This window comes from Sminthopsis crassicaudata, chromosome 2, assembly GCF_048593235.1.
Source record: "Sminthopsis crassicaudata isolate SCR6 chromosome 2, ASM4859323v1, whole genome shotgun sequence".
NCBI classification, from domain to species: domain Eukaryota; kingdom Metazoa; phylum Chordata; class Mammalia; order Dasyuromorphia; family Dasyuridae; genus Sminthopsis; species Sminthopsis crassicaudata.
Genome location: NC_133618.1, coordinates 549,231,008 through 549,250,262, shown reverse-complemented (window position 1 = coordinate 549,250,262; position 19,255 = coordinate 549,231,008). Strand labels below are relative to the sequence as shown.

The 19,255-nt window shown below is 31.9% G+C and overlaps 1 protein-coding gene across 2 annotated transcripts in view; it reads left to right on the top strand.

Annotated features, from left to right (window-relative positions):
• Positions 1–19,255, top strand: part of ENTREP2 (endosomal transmembrane epsin interactor 2) — a 607,119-nt gene that overhangs the window by 495,913 nt on the left and 91,951 nt on the right. For both annotated transcript variants that reach the window (XM_074294983.1, XM_074294982.1), the window contains exon 4: positions 1,654–1,788. In XM_074294983.1, coding sequence (XP_074151084.1) covers positions 1,654–1,788 — 135 coding nt within the window. The remainder of the gene's footprint in view (positions 1–1,653; positions 1,789–19,255) is intronic.

Below are 19,255 nucleotides of genomic sequence, written 5' to 3'. Positions count from 1 at the left end.
ATGCACCAATTCAAACTGGAGATGAAGGCACATGAGTGAAGAATAGTAAATAGGCTGGCATGGCAGGATTATAGAATCTGTGGATGGAACTAAAATATAATAGTGGAAAAGTGGGAAAGTGCCATGTTGTTAAAAACTTTAAATACTAAATAGGTGATTAGGAAGCAGGTGGAGTTTATTGACTAAGTGGGTAACATTGTCAGTATTGTGCTTTAGCATTTTGACAGCTGATGAAGGCTGGATTGAAATGGGGAAAAACCTGAGGCAGAAGACCAATTATAAGACTATTGTAATAGAACAGGAAACAGGTGATAGAGCTCAGTTTAAGTAGCTGAGTAAGGAGGAAAAGTAAAAGAAATGCTGTAGAGAAAGAAATTATAAAGAAATTATAAAGTTTGACAACAGATTTAATATGTGGAGTGAGAATAAGATATTAAAGATTAAGTCTAGGCTATGAGACTGGGTTACTGGGGAGAATGATAGTGCCCCCCCATATTAATGAGAAAGTTGGGAAGGTTGAATTTTTCTGATTACCTTCCATTTAAACTATGTATTTTTTGGTATGTGTGTGTATTGGTTACTTGTATGATGTCTCACTTATATCTCTCATTAGCATGTGAGCTCCTTGAAGGAAAGAACAATTTCCCCCCTATTCTTTTTAACTTTTGTATATAGCACAATGCTTTTCACATAGTAAAATGCTTAATAAATACTTGTTGACTGACTAACTAGTATAGTGTAATGGATAGGGAATTGATCTTGAAGTAATTTATATTTATATATAATGATATTAATATTTATAATAAATATTTATAATTAATTAGTTTAAATGTTACTGAATTTGAGGCAGTTTCATTTGTTTTCCTTGAAAGAGATAGCCTGAATAATTAATTATGAAATAAACATTTAAAACTCATTTAGTTAGTTGACAGCTAATACATTTTAAACTTAAAGTGAAAAGGAAAAAGTGGTCTATGAAGCATATTATCAAAGTATAAAGAATATTTCCTTGGGTTGGAAACCATTTTTCAATGCATATGCTTTAATCAATAAAAATTCATTCATATGTGTGTTTTTACTATATTTTCCTTCTAAAAATGTGATGCTTAGTACTTTAATAAAATAAAATTTTTCTTGGCATCTCAGTGCATTTATTAAAGTATTATTTCTTTCTGAGGCTATCAATTTCCATTTTTCATAACCTATAACTCCTCTCTAGTTATTGTTAGTTGCTTTAAATAATTAAATTGTGACTATAGACAAATTATTTTCTCCTCATTTTATTCATTTAACATACTTTCATTTTTTTCTTGTCTATTTTCTTGCCTACACTTTAGATTGTTTAATTTCCACATTTTAATTTTTTGGTGCTTTATTCTTTTCAATAATTCATCTCCTCATAAGTAGTTTAATATCCTTCAGATTAGTCTTCTCATTTATGAAGAGAATTTTTAAAACAGTATATCTTTTAATTTTTTAATTTATTTTCCATTGATTTTGTCAATACAGTTTTGCTCTGCTAATTATACATATTCAAAACTAATGTTAACAACTTTGAAACATTTTAAACCTTCCATTAATGATGCTTGTTAACTTTCAAGGGGCAAGATTAAAATCTCACTTTGTAACATATTTTTGTGCTCTTTTCTTTAGATAAAATTTGATAGTGTTGAAGTATGTGTTTGCTGTGAAATGCAACATCAATCATCAGGCTGCAGCAATCTTGGTGAAACCCTAAAACTGAACCCACTTCAGGAGGATTGTAATGCCGTGAGACTGACTTTAAAGGTGAGAAGGACTTTCTTTTTTCACTGCTTTGGATCTAGTCTGAAACAATCATTTAATGGAATTATTAAAATACATCCTTTTTTTCGCCTATCAAAACCAAGAGGGAAAAATAATTCTGACATTCTAAAATGTCAATTTTGCAACCATTTTCATAGTTACTGCTAGCCATATTTCATTTTACTTTCTATTAAAATGAAAAGAGATTCTACTACTTTATTTTGCTGCTTCTGTAATATACAAAATATAGAATAAAAAATTAGAATTATCCTCTAAATATTAACTAGTCATAAAGTTCACTTCTTCCAGACATATCTGCTACCATACAATCCTGGACAGATGGTTTATTATTTTTTAAAATATTCAAAAAAATAGTTATTTCATCTCTCAGTAGTTCGTTCCAGTGTATAGCAACTGATTAAAGAAAATTGGTTAGAACAATTGTTTAAATTACTCCTTTTCTTTTTCTTCCAACTGCATGAAAAGGCAGTGGAGGTAGTTTTTTAAATATAAATTTACAGTTGCTAAAAAAAATGTAAGAATTAAAAAGAATAATTAAATGCAATTTCTCTCCTATTTTTCATGAATGCAATTGTTTTAATAATTGGTGTTTATGACTGAAAGAAGACAGTTTACAATATGATGATACTTATTTGTTGGTTTTCAGGATATTTTTTAAAAGTTTAAAAAGTTTTATTATTATAGGAATGTTTATAATATTGAAAGTATTTTTTTCAAATAGGAATAATTGGGCTTATATGTGGTATGCTCTCAGATAATTAACATTATGCATTAATTTAAAATGACCAAAATATGAAGGGGAAAAAAAGATCCCAATGTTGATAGTTAAAAGATTAGATCCTGTTTCCCTGGACAAAGTTACAAAATCTTTGCCTTTTGACTTTGTTCATGAAGAGAAAGATGTCTGATGAGGCAAATGAGCAAATTATAACTAATCAGGGCAGCAACTGTCAGTGAGGGTGTTCACTTTCCCTAATTATGATTAGTAATTGCTTTCTGTTTTTTGTAAAGAGAGAACAGCTGTGGTAAGAACACAGAGTTTTATTCTTTTCAATTTATTGAATATTTTAGAAGAAACAGGACTTAAACAGGAATAAAAAGCATCTATTTCCCCTTTAGTCCATCTCAGTCCATTTACCCTATTCTTTCTCTATCATTCTTTCCAACTGCCAATGTAGATAGAAGAAGAAACAGAGGGAGAAAAATTATTGAATACATTTAATAACCTCACAGAGTAAAATAAAATGAAAAATTTTACAAAGAACTAGAAAGTAGTTTCCCCTTATTCTATTCCATCATAACTCATAACATATACTTGACTGAAAACTGAATTTTGAGGGAAATTTGAGTGTGGTAGCCTATTTCTGGAGTTCAAACAAATCCTAAATCTTGTATCTGAAGAGTATTTTAGTACTCTAAAGTCCAGCAAAGAATTTCTTTGTTGTTTGAATAATATTTATCTTATATTTAGGTTGATTATAGTTGCACAGTTAACTACTTATTAATAGAGAATCTGGAAAATATAATAATATAAGTAACTTATCTTCAGATAGTCCTAAATAAAGCAACATTTGTACATTCATGAACCTTCAATAAATCATAATGAAACAACTAAACCTATTTTATTTATTATAAGGAATTTACCATAGAAAGAATAACTTTTACCAAAGCATATCTACACCTTCTCTATAATTGATAGTACAGTTGCCTAGGACACTGAGGAATTTATCTATGTAGGAGTTAATCTAATAAATAGGGTAACACACACACACACACACACACACACACACACACACACACACACACACACACACACACACACACACACACACAGCATAGGTCAGATGCAATACTTGAATCCAGATCTTCCTGACTCTGAGAGCAGCATTCTCACTTCAGCTGCCTCACTTGAGATAGTCATGAATCATTGTGTTGTCAATAACTGATAGTTAAAGAACTTTTTAAGTTGCTTATTTTCTGACTAGTATGCATACTCTTAAATGTGTTAATATATTAAACTAATTATATAAAGATCTGCTACTTTTCATGACTTTCACTGAATGAATGGATAATCTTCCAACTTCTAATTGAAGGTCAAGGATATACTATATGCATTCTTTCCCTAATAAATTGATACTTTTTCACTTAATATTTTTCTCACCAGTTTTCCTTTAACCCTTTAATGTTTGGTTCTGTAATCTCTAGAAGGAATAGTTGTATTAAGTCTATGATTTCTGTTAAGATGTGTTCATATTGATTGGTCAATGAAGATTATTTATTTATATTCTTTCACAATTGAAGATTTTGCAAATAGGTTTAATTATGTACATTAATATTTATAGAATATATCGTCTGGTATTAAATAAACATTTATTAAATTATATAAATACTTAACATTTCTGTAACACTTTAAAGCTTACAAAGGACTTAACATATATGATCTCATTTGATTCTCACATATCCCCATTTTACAAAAAGAGAAAACCCAGGCAAAGAGAGGTTGAAATGACTTGCTCAGGCTAACATGATTAGTAAGGAAGAAAGGAATGAAACTTCTTCCTGGCTTTTTTCTGTTACATCATGGTGACTTTAGACTCTCTCTGTGTTAAATTTCAATATTAGAATTATCCAGTTGATGTCTAAATTAAAATCTAGCCAAATAAGTTCCTTTGTTCCCTTGATGAAATTAAATTCAATGAAGTTATTCTTAGAATGTTTGTGACTACAGAAAATCCACATAAACATATGTAATTATAATAAACTACTTTCAATCATACTATCCTGATACTTCATTGCTGTATAAAGGACATATTTGTATTGGTAGAAAAGAATTCCTTATAGAATTGCACAAAAGAAAAAGGAGGTGCAAAAGCTCACTGAAGAGAACAGTCCCTTAAAGCCTGTAATTGAACAAGTAAAAGCTAATGACTCTTTGAGACAGTAAGAAACAATAAAACGAAGCCAAAAGGATTTTTTTTTAAAAGAAGGCAATGTGAAATATCTTGTTGCAAAAACAACTGACATGGAAAATAGATCCAAAAGAGATCATTTTAAAAATCATTGAAATTCTGAAAACCATGATAATAAAAAAGAACTTAGACATCATCTTTCAAAAAATCATCAAGGAAAATTGCCCTAATATTCTAGAACCAGAAAATAAAATAGAAATTGAAATAGTCTACCAATCATTTCCTGAAAGAGATGAAAACTCCCATAAGTATTATAGCCAAATTCCAGAGCTCCCAGGTTCAGGGGAAATATTGCAAGAACCAGAGGAAAATAATGTAAATATTGTGGAGCCACAGTCAGGATAACAAGAGATTTAGCAGCTTCTACATGAAAGAAAGGATCAAGGTTTAGAATTTCTGGATAGCAAAACAGTAGAATGAGCTCAGAATTCAGTATACTCCTTTCTGGGGATTGGAGGGTAAGGGATGGATAGTCAATGAAAGAAGATTTTTAAGTACTCCTGATGAAAAGACTAGTGCTGAATAGGAAATTTGACATTCAAATTTAAACTCAAGAGAAACATAAAAAGGGAGACAGGAAAGGGACATCATAAGGCACTTAAGGTTAAACTGTTTACATTCCTGTATTAGAAGATGATACTTAAAACTTTCTCATTATTAGAGCAGTTAGAATATATATATTATATATATATATATATATGTAGATATTATATATATATATACACATATAACATATATATATTTAAAGAGAAAGAGAGAGTGAGTGAGAATAAGAGAGAGAGAGAGAGAGAGAAACTGGGCATAGGTGTGATTTGAATAGGATGGGATGATATCTAAAATAAAATTAAGGGTGAGGAATATGAATGGAATGGGAGAAAGGGAAAAAGTAGAGGTAAAATGTAGTAAAATATCTGATATAAAAGAGGTACAAAAGAGCTTTAACTGTGAAGGTGAAAATGAGGAAGATGGTGGGAAGTACTTCATTGGAATTGAATCAAAAAGGGAATAACATATATTCAATTGGGTATGGAAATCTATCAACTGGAAAGTAGGAGATGAAGAAGATAAGAAAACAGGTTTTCTCATAGGAGGGAGAGCAAATTGAGCAAGCAGTAGTGAGAGGTAAAACATTTTAAGGAGGGACAGGATGAAAGGAAAGAGAATAGAATAACCTGGGAGAATTAGAATGCAGGGAAGTTAGTAATCAAAACAGGAGAAAATCTTAAGCAAGTTTCTCTGATAAAGGTGTCATCTTTCAAATATATGGAGATCATTTTTAAGGAGGGACAGGGAGAAAGGAAAGAGAATAGAATAGACTGGGGGAATTAGAATAGAAAGAAATATAGTTAGTAATCAAAACCGTGGAGAAAATCTTAAGCAAATTTCTTTGATAAAGGTGTCTTTTTCTCAAATATGTGGAGAAATCAATCAAATTTGTAAAAATAACACCCATCTTTAAATGATAAAATTTTCAGGTAAGTAATTAAAGCTGTCTATATCCATATGAAAAGCTCTAAATCACTACTGATTGGATAAGTGCAAATTAAAACAATTCTGAGGTACTCCCTTATTTTGATTAGATTGAGTAATATAAAAAAAGGGAAATGACAGATGCTGGACAGGATGTAGGAAAATAGAGACACTCATTTATTGTTAGTGGAGTGATGAAGTGATTCAACTATTATGTAAAATAATTTGAAACTCTGCCCAAAAGTCTGTAAGTCTTTGACCTGGCAATATCACTACTATACTAGGTCTGTATCCCAAAAGAGTTATAGGTAAGCAAAAAGATAAAGAACCTATAAATAGAAAAAATGTTTACAGCAACTCTTTTCTAGTGGCAAAAATTGGAAATTGAAGAAATGCCCAAAATAAGTTATGGTATATGATTATGATAGAATACTTTTCTACTATAAGAAATGATGATTTAGATGCTCTTAGAAAAGCCTGAAAAGATTTACATGAACTGATGCAAAGTGAAATAAATAGAACCAGGAGAATGCCATGAATAGTAACAGCAGTATTATAAGATGTTCAGTTGTGGTTAACTTAGTCATTCTCAGCAATATAGTGATCCAAGACAACTATTGTTATGGGCCAGAACTTTGTACTTAAAACAAGAATTCTTACAAGGTGATAAGCCCGTGGAATTAATGAGACAATGGTTATCTAGTTTACCATGGTGATTAATAGTTCTCTAGTTCAGTACATTTACTCAGTAGTTTATATAGTTCCACAAGATTCACACCTATGATAATGTAATTAGAATAGAACATATAAGCGGGGACAAACTCAGCCAGGGAATCTCAGACAGATTCATTCCATCGTCCACCTTTGTGGTGGCTGGAGGATGAAGCACAAGCCCTGGGACTCAGAGAGATTCACTTCCTCAAGTAGTAGCTGGCTTCCTGCACTTCCCCCACTGAGACCAAGGCCAGTCTGAAAGGCTCTCCAGAAAGCTGGCCTGGGCTCCAAGCAAGGAAATTAGATGGTGAAGGAGATAATAAAGGATTTGGACTTTAACACCTGGCTATTCTTGTGGTGATTACTCTACTTAAATGAAGGCTGATCTAGAGACCTCCAGAAAACTAACAAAGAACACTATAAAAGATGAAGGATTTATTATGAAAAATAATACAGGTACTATTTTTTAACTACTGCCTCCCTACTCCACACCCTTTCTAAGAATCTATTCCTTATCCTCTTCCCTTACTCTCCTATTACTTAATATGCTAACTCTCCTATGTTTCCCTCCCTTATCTTCTCCCCCTTTAAAAATACTTTCTTATTCTTTCCTTGTATATTCTTATTTCATTATCTTTATCCTCTATCTTTCTAAAAGTCCTTCCTTTATCTTATCCCCTTGCCCTCCTACTTCTCAGTAATTTAAGAATTTTAAAACCTTTTATGTGAATATTTTCTCTTTAATACTTCTGACAAGAATAAGATTCTAGCACAATTTATCCTTCACCCCTTCCTGCCTTCACTCTAATTGCCTCATTTCTATGAAATAATTATGTAATTTTACCTATCCCTACCCAGTTGTATTTTTTAGTATCTTCCCATCATATTTAATTCAATACCAAGCCTTCTATTTATGTATATTTTTAAACTATACAAGTAATGACAACATTATTAAGAGTTAGAGATATTTTCCCACATAAGAAGTAAAGATTTTGACATCATTAAATACCAATTATAAAGGATTTAATATTTACTTCTTATTTTTCTCTTGAGTCTAGTAGGTCAAAATTTCTATTCAGTTCCTTAATGGTCGAATTTGTTTTCCATTTAGGGTAACAGACAACTTTGTTGATTAAGTTACTTTTGGTTGCAAGCCCAACTCCGTTACTCTTCAGAATAGATTGTACCATTATCTTCAAGACAGAAGCTCTTAAATCTGTGTTATCCTGACTATAGTTCCAGAGTATATAAATTGTATAGTTTTTTCCAAGTTTTTATAGTATTTTTTTCTCCTTGACTTGGAAGCTTTGAAATTTAGCTATGATGTTTCTGCGAGTTTTCATCTTGGGATTTCTTTCAAGTGGTGCTTGGTGGATTTGTCTGTTTCTATCACATTATCTTGTTCTAAAATTAGGGCAATTTTCCTTAATAATCTCATATTTAGTGTATAGACTCCTTTTTTAAAATGATAACTTTCAGATAGTCTTACAATTCTTTTATTGTTTCTTCTTAATCTCTTCACCAGGTTAGTTGTTTTTCTAATGAAATATTTCACATTCTCTTCTACTTTTTCATTCTTTTGACTTTGTTTTATTATTTCTTACAGTTTTGACCAATTCTAATTTTTAAGGTGTTATCTTCTTCAAGTTTTAGATCCCTGTTTTAAATTTCTTTGACTTTCTTTTCATAATTTTCTTGATTTTCTTACTTTAATATTATTTTTTCTAATTTTTCCTCAATATCTTTGATTTTTAAAAGCAGTTTTAAGATCTTCCAAAAACTCTTTTAGGGCTTTGTGACTATTTTGGTTTTTTCTTTGAAATAGAAGTATCTATTTTAACTTAATTATCTCTTTATGAATTTGAACTCAGATCTTTATCATGATAGTAGCTATCTATAGTTGGGATTTTTTCTCTTGCTAACTCTTTTATTTATTTTAGTAGTTTATTTCTTGTCTATTAATTTAGTATTAAAGTAATTTGCTAGTCCTGAATTGTGGGGAATGATATCTCAGTCTTCCAGGTTTTTGTGCTGTTTTTTTTTTAAGTTTTATCTTTGGGTGTTATATGCCAGAACTCTGAATTTGAAACAAGGATTCTTACAAGATGTGGCAGGCTCCTCCTTTGCTTCTCCACTGAAACCAAGATCAGAAGGCTTCCAAAAAACTAGCCAAGCCCCAAGTGAAGGAGATAATACTTTGAAAGAGAATAAAAGATTTGGACTTTTAACACCTGACTATACTTGCGGTGATTACTGAACTGAAGCAAAGGCTGTTCCCAGAGACCCTCAAAGAAACCTGAACCAAAGAGAACATTACGTTTTGGTGCCCAACATGGGGCCAAGAATTTACATCTGTGAAATTAGAGTGAATACAAGAAGGAAACTTTGTTAAGAGCTAAAATAGTATTCCAGCTAAAATGGGACAAATGATTAGAAAGGAGATTTCTCCACTGAAAGGAAAATGTGTCGAAAGCTTGTTCAGACTGATAAAATAGTGGGAAGAGCCATTTTCCAAGCATATTCTAAGAGTGTTGTCCAATTGGTAATTAGCCTTAAGTTCTCAGTTGTCCAATCTCAGTGAATTAACTTAAGAGTTTCATCCCTTTACACCCGCTAATCTGATTTGATTTCCCATTTCTTTTGGTGTTTTTTATCTCCCTGAGATGTCAGAGAAGGAATTATCACCTCCTTTTATGGTGTTTTCACCCCTTTTTTGAGCAGTCAGGGAAGGTGTGATCACCTCCTTTTTTGGGGTTCTCACCTCCTTGAGAAGTCAGGGAAGTTCTAAAACCAATGAAAGCAGGAGATGTTATGGGCCAGAACTCTGAATTTGTAACAAACATTCTTACATTTGAGACTGAATTTAAAGTATTCCTCTTTGTTGTTCAGCCCCACACCAGGGCCCCCAGCAACACTGTCATTGCAATCTTGCTCCCTGTCATCCTTCCTACAACTGCAAGTTTAACTAAGCTCTCTGCCATAGAACCAAAACCAGGAACTCTGCTCTTCTATTAATGCCCACAGCAAGCAGGGTTTCAGTCTTCCATGACCATATTCACTGCCACATGCTTATCATCCTCAGCATAGCTCTGGACAATGTCTACTCAGTGTATTTGGACCTGGAGTTCAGCATCAGTGAAGGACCCTGCACTGTTCTCCAAGCTGTTAAATCTCAATATTGTCTGTGAGGGGAAAGTTCCTGAAGCTGAAGAAGCCACCTACAGAGTTGTCCCCAATGCTTGTTTGTTGATTCAGCAGTATCTGCTAGGAGATATTTGCCTTTCAATCAAATCAAACTATCATCCTATTTGGGTCTTTGCTAAAGTCTGTCAAAGTAGAAAGCATATAGCTGTTTTACTTAATTATTTATGTCATTCAAAGTTCACATTGAGCCATTTCTTAATATTGTTTGGAGGGAATTTAATAGAGCCAGGTAATTCCCTGCCTTATTCTGCCATCTCCTCAGAATCCTGTCAAGTTGATCAGTTTTGATAATTGGTTTTCTATTCTTCCTTATTTTCTCTTTTCTTTTAGAAATTATTTGTTCTTAAGATGGCTTTCTGAGACAAAAAAAAAAGTGTAATATAGCAGCATGTAGGTGATACTAAAAAAAAAGGCTATTATTAAAAATATTTTTTACTTTAAAATAATTTATCTCCTACCTATGAAATATATCTGATCTTATTATCTTCTATTTTTTAAATTCTATAACATATAATATCCAAGTAACCATAGATAAAACTATTTTGACTTTATTGCAATAAATTACATCAAAAAGTTGTCTTAACTTTCCAGATTTACCAACAATTCTTTTTACATGACTAATTCTTTCCTAAATAATCTCTATCTTCTGGTTTAACTACATTATTACATTCAATTGGTGTTAGGATTACTAAGTGAGAACTGAGGTTGTCTGGATAGTTACAAGGTGATTCACTGAAAGAGCATGGATAATAAGAAGACTGTTAAAGAACTTAAAAACCAGCAGGAATCATTGGACTTCCTCACACAAGATGAGAATAATGGACAATGGACTTATAGACATTTATAAATTTTCAATTTATGATTATGTTATATACTTCTAGCATGTGTTACGTTACTATGTTACTATGTGCTTATGTAATTTATGTAATTATCTGTAATACTTCCCATATTGATGGATTTATGTTTCAAGGTCATTTATGTAATTATCTGTAATACTTCCCATATTGATGGATTTATGTTTCAAGGTCATGACTGTCCTATGTTCTAAATCAAAAGAAAGGGGGAGATGTTAGGATTACTAAGTGAGAACTGAGGTTGTCTGGATAGTTACAAGGTGAGAACTCAGGTTGACTTGATAGAGGGGGCAAGCTCATTGGCTGAGGTGGTTCTTCCCAGAAGCCCTTGCATTATCCCACGCCCATTCTCTGGGAGAATAAAAGAGAGGACAGCACTGGGCGCAGAGCAGATCGGCCTGGAAAAGGATAAGAGCTGGAGGAGATTCAGAGCCAGGATTCAAGAAGAAAGACTCTCTGCATTACATCAGGCCTGACGGGGCTCTCTGCAGGAAGGGAAGTCACTTCTAAGGACAAGAGTTAACAGCAACTGCCTGGAGACAACGGTTCACTACAGGAAGAAGAATCTGTCTGAGAGATTTGAGTAGACACAGCAGATCTCTTCCCAGAGAGCGATCCGGCAGCTTCTAGAGACGACGGCACGCTACAAATTGGTTATGATATTTCATTATTTTTCAATGTCAAATGATTTTGATGATCACTGGTTTTATGGTATGGTAGGGCATTCTGCTCTTTTTTTAAGCCTTTTGTTTTCTTTAAATAAATCCTTCTTAATAAATTATAATAGGATTTTCAGAATATTCCTTTTACTTCTCAGAATTTTCCTTTTAATATATCAATTTTAACTAATATATGTCTCATATTACTAGGGAAAAAAAAACCTTTTGTCCTCTACATACTATCTTAATGTCTATCAAAATGTCCTATGTGTATTTATATATATATATATATATATATATATATATATATATATATATATATATGTATATATATATATGTATATATACATATATATATATAATTGCTCACATCATATTGATAAAGATTCTGTACTTGCTTCTTAATAGTTTTTTCCTTTTAAATTCATATATTCATGGCTGAATTTTCTCAGTCATTTGGTTATTATTAACAATATTATAATTATTTATGCAATAAATGCCCTTCTTAACTATGCCATATTGAATTGCATTGGTTATTCTATTGGATACATTCCTCTTGAATGGGGAAATCTCTAATAATAGTCTACTGTTCCTTTTTTGTGGTCCTTTTTGCATGTTGTTAAATATTTTGTCATTAGGGCAATATAGGTTCCTAGGAAGTCAGAGTATTCAATGAGGAAAATATTTCATTCCTTCACTTTTATATGTGTTCTCAAGAATCAAAGTTCCTCACAGTTCCCAGATAATTCTAGAGATACTTGCAAATCTTTTTCATTCTTAGCATTGTGATAAGAAAAGGAAAATATTTAATTATAATTTCATCTTTTCCTACACTTTAAGTAATCAAAACTATTTTGAGATTAATCTACTATCTGACACTCAAACTAAATTTCCTTTTCAAGATATATGTATATATACATACATATATATGTATATATATAAAACCCATATTTTGATTAAGTGAACCAAAATATGAGTGACAACAGGCAAATTTGTAGAATAGCAGGGCTTTGTTATTTAAATAAATTGATATTGGCTTGATTTATTTAATTGAATATGTTAAATGTTCATTTTGCTACTTAGTAAAATCACTTTCTGTGTGGTAGGGCCATTATTGAATGAATCACATTGAGGGCATTCAGTAAATATTAAATAAAAGCAACAATTAGTATTGTAATGGCTAAATTCTTTAGACCTGGAGAAACATAGCAAATGTAATTAAGAACAAATCTTGATATGTTCCTTTCAAGTGAGATAAAACAAAAACAAAAACAAAATTCAGCCTTTATTGAGGCAAAATGAAGATTTTTTTTAAAAAAAATTTATTCTGATCTTATGCCAAATCCAAGTTGGCTAAGGGCTGTGACATATTATTCCAGGTGGTATGAAAGAAATTATATACAGAATACAAAAAGAGCAGATTCATTAACTTAGGAAGTTTAGACAAACTGTCATATGGTTGTAATATTTTGTAGAGTTTTAATTCTCTCCTACATTTCAGAATGTCAGTATGATTAGATTACAATGAACTCCTCATTCAGAAGAGTGAACAGGACTTTTTTTTCTTCTTTATTTCTAGTGTAGAAATTAATTTGTCAGTAGTCATATGATATAAGCAAGAAAATCTTTATATAAAAAGGAGAGTGGAAACCAGTAAATTATTTGTTTTAAATGCTTTTCTTTCTTGAGGACAGTGCTACTGTAACTTATTTTGAATAGATTCAAAATAAACTAAGATGATTTATTGACAAAAAATGCAAAAGGACTTTTAAAATCATGTCTTTCTTTAATATTTCCTTACTTTGTTTCTAATTTTAAAAGTAAGCTGTCAACATATAGATAATAGTTGTCTTATCTTTGAAAGTAACTTATTTAAAAGAACATGGTTCTGAGCATGATTACAGATATGTAATATATTGAATTGAGACAATTATCTAAATAATTTCAATTCTTTGGCACTTTTGTCTGAAGTATCCCCAAACTGGAAACTGTTAGAAAAATGTTAGAATATGATTCAAGATGAAGTTACTAAAGAGACTTAAGGCTCTGTAGGCTGCATGGAAGAATCACATCTGGACATCATAAACACATTTTTTAAATAGTAGAGAGTATGGAGGTATATAGTATGAATAGCAATTAATATAACAACAACAAAAAAAGACTAAAGAGAAAGATAGAAAATAGCTTGTTACCAGTGTGGGAAGAATTTGCAAGTCAGCTGCCTGGAAACATTTTAGAGCAAAAAGGCAAAATCAGTTACCAATTAGAAAATAAGAAATAGGGATGTAAAATTAAAACAATCTTAATTTGACCAATTTAAAAAATTGTTAACCACCACTTTCCTTCTTCCCTCTTACCCCAAAATCCCTAGAAATAGATAAAAGAAAAAGAAAAAAATAAAAACATCCACACAGATATGTGCATGTAATAGTTTAATGTATGTAAATCAACCAGCACTTTAAAGAGTATAGAAAATGTGTTAGCCTGGAAATATTTGGTCTTTTTACCAACCAGTCAGATTTGATAGCCAGACGCAATACTGGTTTAGAATATAAACTGATTTTTAAATCTTTTGGAGGAAAATTATAGGTTATAAAGTGATTCTCTGAACAAATAGTAAAAAGAAATAAAGGGCAAATATACTTGGGTAATATAAAAAACAAAAGATACCAATACATTTTTACTTTTTAAAGATTAAGAAATCATTGGTAACTGGGGGAAATCAGTTTCAGTTGGCTCATGAAGCCAAAAGCCAGATTGCAAAGGATAGAAGAATGAGAGATGAGAATGGGGAAGATGGTATCAAGTGCTTGTTCTAGAAGTTTGAGCTAAAATGGAAGGCTATAGGATGATATTTTGAGGAGATTGTATAATGAAGTGAAAGTTTATTTTGTTGTTCATTGTTTTTAAATAGTGAGGGAAATCTGGGTATGTTTGAAAGTAATGGCGAAGAAATCAATTTGGAAAGATTAAAGATTCAAGAGAGAGAAGGATGGTTAAGATTGCAATCTGCTGGGCACAAGGAGATGGAATAAAGTGCAGATGTAGAGTGATTGACCTCCATAGGGAAAAGAACTACCCCATTTTCAGAGGTGGCCTTGATAGAAAAAAGGACAACTTGTTTGGGAAAGGAGAGTGGGAGATGATACAAAGAGAATGGAAAAGAGGGAGACTCATGAACTTTTCAGTAAAATAAAAAGCAAAGACTTAAGCTAAGTGAGAAATGAAGGGGGAAAGAGGCATAAGGAGGCTTGAGGAATTGACAGAAGACTTGGAATGTTTCTCTGGGGCTTGATCTAGGAAATAAATTTTGAGAGAGATTAAAAGACTGTCTTGATGAAGTGAGGTCCCAGATGAAGATGAGTAACAGAACCTCCATCTTCATTCCTGGAAGGTGGCCAACAAACAAAATTAGAAAATATTTTTCAAGATTTTAGTAGCAAACTATTCACACTATAAATGTTAGTGGTGCTGCTTATATTTATACTCTAATATCTCAGTGCTTACCGATGTCATGAATAAGCAGAAATATCAGTAAAGAGCTAAGAAGGACAGATGGACTCTGCTAAGTCTATGCAAAGGAGGTCCATATTTAAGATAACACAACGGTGAGCTAATTTCTCAAGATCTCTTGATGACATCAAAATACTGAATGATCGGATGAAATAAGCAGAAGACTAGATTGAAAAAATTATCAATAATTATCAATTCATATGCCTTCTTCATATCTGTAAGAATGATCTTCATACACACTAAGAACAACCATGATGAAACTATGAGGAGGGAATATGCAAGTTTTAGGAAATAGCCAGTCACAAAATTGGAGGTTTGGAAGGGATCTCTACAAATGTTTTATACAATTCATGTGTGACGGGACACTGTTATATCTGACTAGTGATTGTCTAGTCTTTCCTTGAAGACTTCAAAGAAAGGAAACTTAATGTCTCATGAGACAATCTGGTCCACTTTTGAATAGCTTTAATTGTTAGAAAATATTTCCTGATATCAAACATCTGAAACTTGCAAATAATTTTTCTGGTTCTTTCTTCTTAAACCAAACAGAAAAAAAATGTCAGATCTCGTCCCCACCTTACAGGCTTTCAAATACTTGCCCACATGAGCTGTCATGTCTCAACTGAGACATCTCTTCTTCTGGATAAGCATCCTGATAGTCTTTTATAGATTACATCCCAATAGTTACATTGTAAGATACAGAGACACCAATATCCTACTCTGTTTAATCTTTGTTTACTATTTAAAAAATTGTTTTAGTAAAGTAAAAATTGCCTTGAAGGTTGTCCTCCAATAAGGTATTTCCCATGTATATATTGAAATCATTTGAGATTTAGTGGAAGGTGTAAGCACTGGTAATTTTGATGATTCTTGTTATTATTATCAATCAAAGAATAAATTAGAATGATGTTTGTTAAAAAGTATTTCACACTTTCTCTGAGGACATCCTATATATTATCTAAATGATAACATCTTCTAAATTCCCTGACACTTATGGAATATCTTAACATTTAGAGGAATTCTGCAGGTTGAATGATTCCCTTGTTGAAGATGATGTAGGTCATGATCAAGAATCGCCTTGGAAGTTTGGGTCATTGTACTATGTAATACTCACAATATTAGTGAAGAAGTATGAAGAGAATTATAAATTATATACCAACAGTTGTTTATAATATTAAATGTAAATAAGAATTCCTCCAATATTTTACATTTATTATGAAACAAAAAGAAAACTTTGGAGAAAGTACCTCATGGGTCATTATCTCTTTTACAGACAGACAAGAACAATAAGTCTCAAAATGGTTGTCACCCACTCTTGGTTATTTTACTAATCAGAGACTGAACCTTAACCCCACTCTTCAGATGCCAACTTCTGTTCTTCTCTAGAGTCATCAAGCTGTGTCTATAGAAATGAAGTCAAGCATTTATTAAAGAACTACCATGTATGAGACATTATGCTAAGGATCCCACCCTCTAATGGAAGACACATGTACTAACAAGCTCTGTATGGGATAAATAGGAGACAATTTCAGAGCAAATATTAAGGAGGATCAGAAAAGAATTCTTAAAGAAGATGAGAGTTTAGTTGAAACTTGAAGGAAGACAAGAAAGTCAAGAGATAGACATGTGGAAAGAGAGAATGCCAGGAAGAATGATAACCTGTGAAAGAGGTAGGAGATGGACTATCATTTGTGAAGAATAACAAGGAGACTTTGTCACTAGATCATATGGTATATGGATGGGAATAGAATGTGAGAAATTGGAAAGTGATGAAGATTTAAAAAAAATAACAGAGAATTTTATATTTGATAGTGGAAGTAATGAGATACCAGTGGAGTTTATTGAATAATGGGATAGAAAAGAGTGTCATAGTCAGACCTATGCTTTTAAAAAAATAGCTTAGCATCTGAATAAAGGGTGGACCGAAGTTTATGAAAGTCTTGAGGCAAGGAGGCCAATTAAAATACTTTTTCAATAGTCTAGGCATGTAATAATTGGGTACCAGGCTAGTGGCAAGATAAGAGGGGTTGTATACAAAAGAAATTACAAAAGAAGAATTGAAAGAATTTGACAAATGATTGGCTGTAAAAGATGAGAGAGCAACATCAAGGATGGCATCAGGATTGTGAGCATGGCTGATGAAAGAAATTTTTTTTTTAAAAAATGTCTTAAAATTGCTTCAGCATGCAATTGGGGGAAAATATGTAATTTTTTTTATTTAAAAAAGAGGAAAATTAAGAGAAGAGAGTTTCAGGAAGTTTTCTTTTTCCATTTCACCAAATCTATTTTTTAAAAAGTGATTTTCTTCAGATAATTTTTGTTTCCTTTTCAAAGCTCTCAATTCATATACTTAGTATGAAACTAAGGCAAAATTTAAACTCAAGTCTTCTTTACTCCAAGTCCAGCTATGCTTTTTCATTGTCTAGAGATACAAAACTGTAGGTCTTCTTTTAAGAAGGAAAAAAAAAATAAATGTCAAAGAGAAATTTAAGGGAATAGAAGACAATAATTTTAAGTTTATGAATATTCTGCTTATATGTAACAGTTTGGAAGATTACATGGAAATATGTGTACAAATGGATTTATTAAGTGCTTACTCTGTGCAAAGCACTATGCTAAGTTCCAGGAAAACAAACAGAAAAGCAAGACAGTTCTTGCCCTTAAGAATCTTATATTATAAAGGGAGACACAACTTATATGAAAGGTTTCAACTGTAAAGTCAGATGAAAAAGTTCCATTGCTTGATAGGATGTAGCAGCAGATCCAATGTTAATGCTGTTTATTTAATGTCATTTCCATTGACAAAATCATATAACTTTCTAATGTGGTTAATTTTTTTAAATAATGTACTATTTTGTAGGGCCAGGATCTTTGGTGCAAGAACTTTCCTTTCTGGGTCTGCCTAGAGCACTTGCAGGAACAGTTGCCAGGCTGCATCTTTACAAGGAGTTGCTTCCCAGTATGGTAGCTGAGGGCAGTGGACTAGAAGCATCATTACTTCCAAGGCTTTTAGTTTCAGAGTCCTGGAGTGTCTCTATTAAGAGATGACCATTTTTTCCTTTTTTTTTTTATTAAATTAAATTTTTAAAATTAATTATAGTTTTTATTTACCAGATATATGCATGGGTAATTTTACAGCATTGACAATTGCCAAACCTTTTGTTCTAATTTTTCCCCTTTCTTAAGTAGAATGTTAAGACCTTTGCTGAGAGAGGCGAATTGGGAGAAGTATTGCCAGGTTGAGGAAAGAAAGGGCTTGAAATGGAAGGTGTGGAATACAGAATAAATCAAGAATAATAAAGGCTTTTCCATATATCAATAGAGGCTTCATTAAGTTTCTATTTTGCATATTATAGGAGTCATGAAAATAAGAATATTCTCCTTATAGCAAACCTTTATCATGATTGTTAAAATTCAGATTTTTGTATTGTTGGAATGAAGTCTAGGATAAAACGGGGAGATGTATAGATAGATATATAGATATAGATAAATATCTATATCTATATATCTATCTAAAATCTTTAATACAATCAGTCACTCAGAGAGACCCTAAGTGAATTAAAAAGTGAGTAGATACCCCTGTGTAGACAGGTGTTCTTCCTTCTAAATAGGCCAAGTTAAATGAACAAACTTGCTTTTGTCATAGTCTCTACATCCAAAGTGGTATTTAAGGATAATTGTCTAGTCTAGGAGGCATGGAAAATGATGATAAGGTCCATAACTCTAAGAAAGGATTAGAATCTCAGTTAAATAAAGATAGAAAATGTTGCTTCTGGCCTTATACATTATCTAATAAAGCAAGAAGCAAAAGGCTAATAAGTGCTTTCTTTTGAGAGAACTGAAATTACCTCTGCCATATTATTCACTGTTTCATGCCCACCCATCAGCATCACTTCTATCTTAATTGGATTGTGTTTCAATCAATTTACTTTCTCTCATATTTAAATCAGCGAGACACTAGATCAGTTAAGTGATAGTACTTTCAGTGGGGGAAAGGGATAGAAAAAGAAAAAAAAAAACAAAACAAAGAGCAGAGAAATATCAGACTTCCTCTCCAAAGAGCTTT